Raw genomic sequence first — 2,116 nt, 5'->3', positions numbered from 1 at the left:
TTTAATTAATTATTGACACATTTAATTAATTGTTTATCGCTGTATTTATTTATATAACTGCGGCACTTTATATCAGTGACGTGGTTTTAATTAATTATTGACACATTTAATTAATTGTTTATCGCTGTATTTATTTATATAACTGCGGCACTTTATATCAGTGACGTGGTTTTAATTAATTATTGACACATTTAATTATTTATTTAATGCTGTATTTATTTATTTAATTTTGGCACTTTTTATCCTCCATACACCTGCTCCACCTGCATGGCGCCAAACCGCCTCAGGGCTCAAAATGTGAAGCATTTTTAATCCATGCCAATGCAGCTTACCGGCAGACACACAGATGCTTTTTAATAATGGTTGCTCATTATTTTAGATAAGTTATAAATGTCTCATAACTGGACTGCAGTCTGTTGGATTTCTACCTTCAAGTGTAAAAGTATTGATGTTATTTTTGAGTATTAAAACAGCCAAAATAACAGACATTTACCTCTTTTTTGGAGTTATTGTGTGGATAAACCATAATCAGAGATAAGCAGATTTGTAGTGTTTTTTTATGATAGAAGCTGCTGAATATCTGGAAGAAATATCTGTTTTTACCTCTTTGCTGCGGTCTTCCTTCTCCGTCTCTTTGGCTTCCTTCTTGTCTCTGCTCTCCTTCATCGCTCTTTCTCGCTCTTCATCCACCTCGCTCTGTCTAGCTCTCTCTTCTTCATCTCTCATGTTTTCCTCCTTGATGCTCAGACCGATGTCTTCTTCTTTTTTCACTGAAAGATAAAACAGATCCTGTTGATTTCTGATTTTGGCTCGGTTTGTAAACGCTGAAGTTTTCCAACGACCTTGAGCCAAACTCTGCTTTCCACATCAATGAGCTTTTTCCTGTTCCGAGTCTCTGCATTATATACAACTCTTAAAACAAGAAAGGGTTTTGAACAGAAAGGACATGATGTGCATGAGCCAGCAGACCCAAAGCAGGAGGTCCAAAGAGAACGTTTTCTAAATTATTATGATTTTTGCTTCTCTTAATCCAGTTTAATTGTTTTGTTTCTGCATAACTCTCTCCAGTGTCCATGTGAACAGTGTTTACTGATTACCTTCATACTTTTAGTGAACGGTGGAACGAACTGACCACTTTTGAAGTTATGAACGTGAAGGAGAGCGATGTTCTCTCTGAGAAGAATGAGCTATCCTTTTATTTGGATAATGTCAGGTTTTACGGCACTTATTACGGTAAAATGCACGACAGACCAGCATGTCTACTGACAGTACTAGTCTGAACGATTCAGACTCATCTGCTGGTATTTCTGATGCCAGTTTAGCAGAGCGCTTAGCAGAGTTTGATGAACTACCAAAGGAAGACTCGGACATTACAAAAAAACCTCATGTTTTTCTACAAACCGTTCCCGCCGGGATTTAACAAAAAAGTCCATACGTCAGCCTGTCCACTTCAAATTTAAAATGACATCTAAGAATTTTTGCTATATTGGGAAATATCTGCTACTAAATAAGGGACTAAGATAAAGGAAATAAGGAATAAAGGAAAAAATCATTTTGGATCCGGATCTTTTCAGCAGAACCTCAATGTCCCTGTATGATTCTTGTCATGGTTTAGGTTCTGTTTAAGTTTTATCTCTGGGTTTCCATTGGTTTTATTTCCATTTTTTGTTATTCTAGTTATTTTTGATTGTATTTGAATTCTTATGCTACGTTCACACCGGACGCAACAGGAGCAGCAAAATCGCGTCTGCTGCTTAATTTTTACTGCTTGTACCAGTTTAGTTCTGTCGCGCGGCTGAAGCAGCTTTGCTGCTCTGGCTGCGCGGGGCAAAAGTGTGTCTGACGCGCGTTGGGCGGAGCTTCTCTATCCTTTCTTTGCCTTGCAGCTATAATTGCTGTGATCAGTTGGAATAAAGTAGTTTTAATATGTTTTTAAGTGAGAAAATCCACCTGAAAACGTAATCAGTGCAGTCAGTTCATTCAGATTACCATCCTGCCTTACAATATTATTTCTGTGGGAGCCGCTCAGTAGGAATCCCATTCAACAGCAGCCTCTGGCCAGGTCGCCTCCTCGCGGTTTACCGAGGCAGCTGGTAGGTGTTTTTTATCTAAATAA

At 38.2% G+C, this 2,116-nt stretch overlaps 1 protein-coding gene across 1 annotated transcript in view; it reads right to left on the bottom strand.

The window, feature by feature from the left end:
- Window positions 1-2,116, bottom strand: part of LOC107090179 (protein capicua homolog) — a 98,444-nt gene that overhangs the window by 13,362 nt on the left and 82,966 nt on the right. The window contains exon 18 of the mRNA XM_015383422.1: window positions 604-770. Coding sequence (XP_015238908.1) covers window positions 604-770 — 167 coding nt within the window. The remainder of the gene's footprint in view (window positions 1-603; window positions 771-2,116) is intronic.

The sequence above is a fragment of the Cyprinodon variegatus genome, unplaced genomic scaffold (assembly GCF_000732505.1).
Source record: "Cyprinodon variegatus isolate N-32 unplaced genomic scaffold, C_variegatus-1.0 Scaffold284, whole genome shotgun sequence".
In the NCBI taxonomy this organism is placed as follows: domain Eukaryota; kingdom Metazoa; phylum Chordata; class Actinopteri; order Cyprinodontiformes; family Cyprinodontidae; genus Cyprinodon; species Cyprinodon variegatus.
The sequence above is the reverse complement of the archived record's forward strand: the minus strand, read 5'-3'. Positions and strand labels throughout refer to the sequence as shown.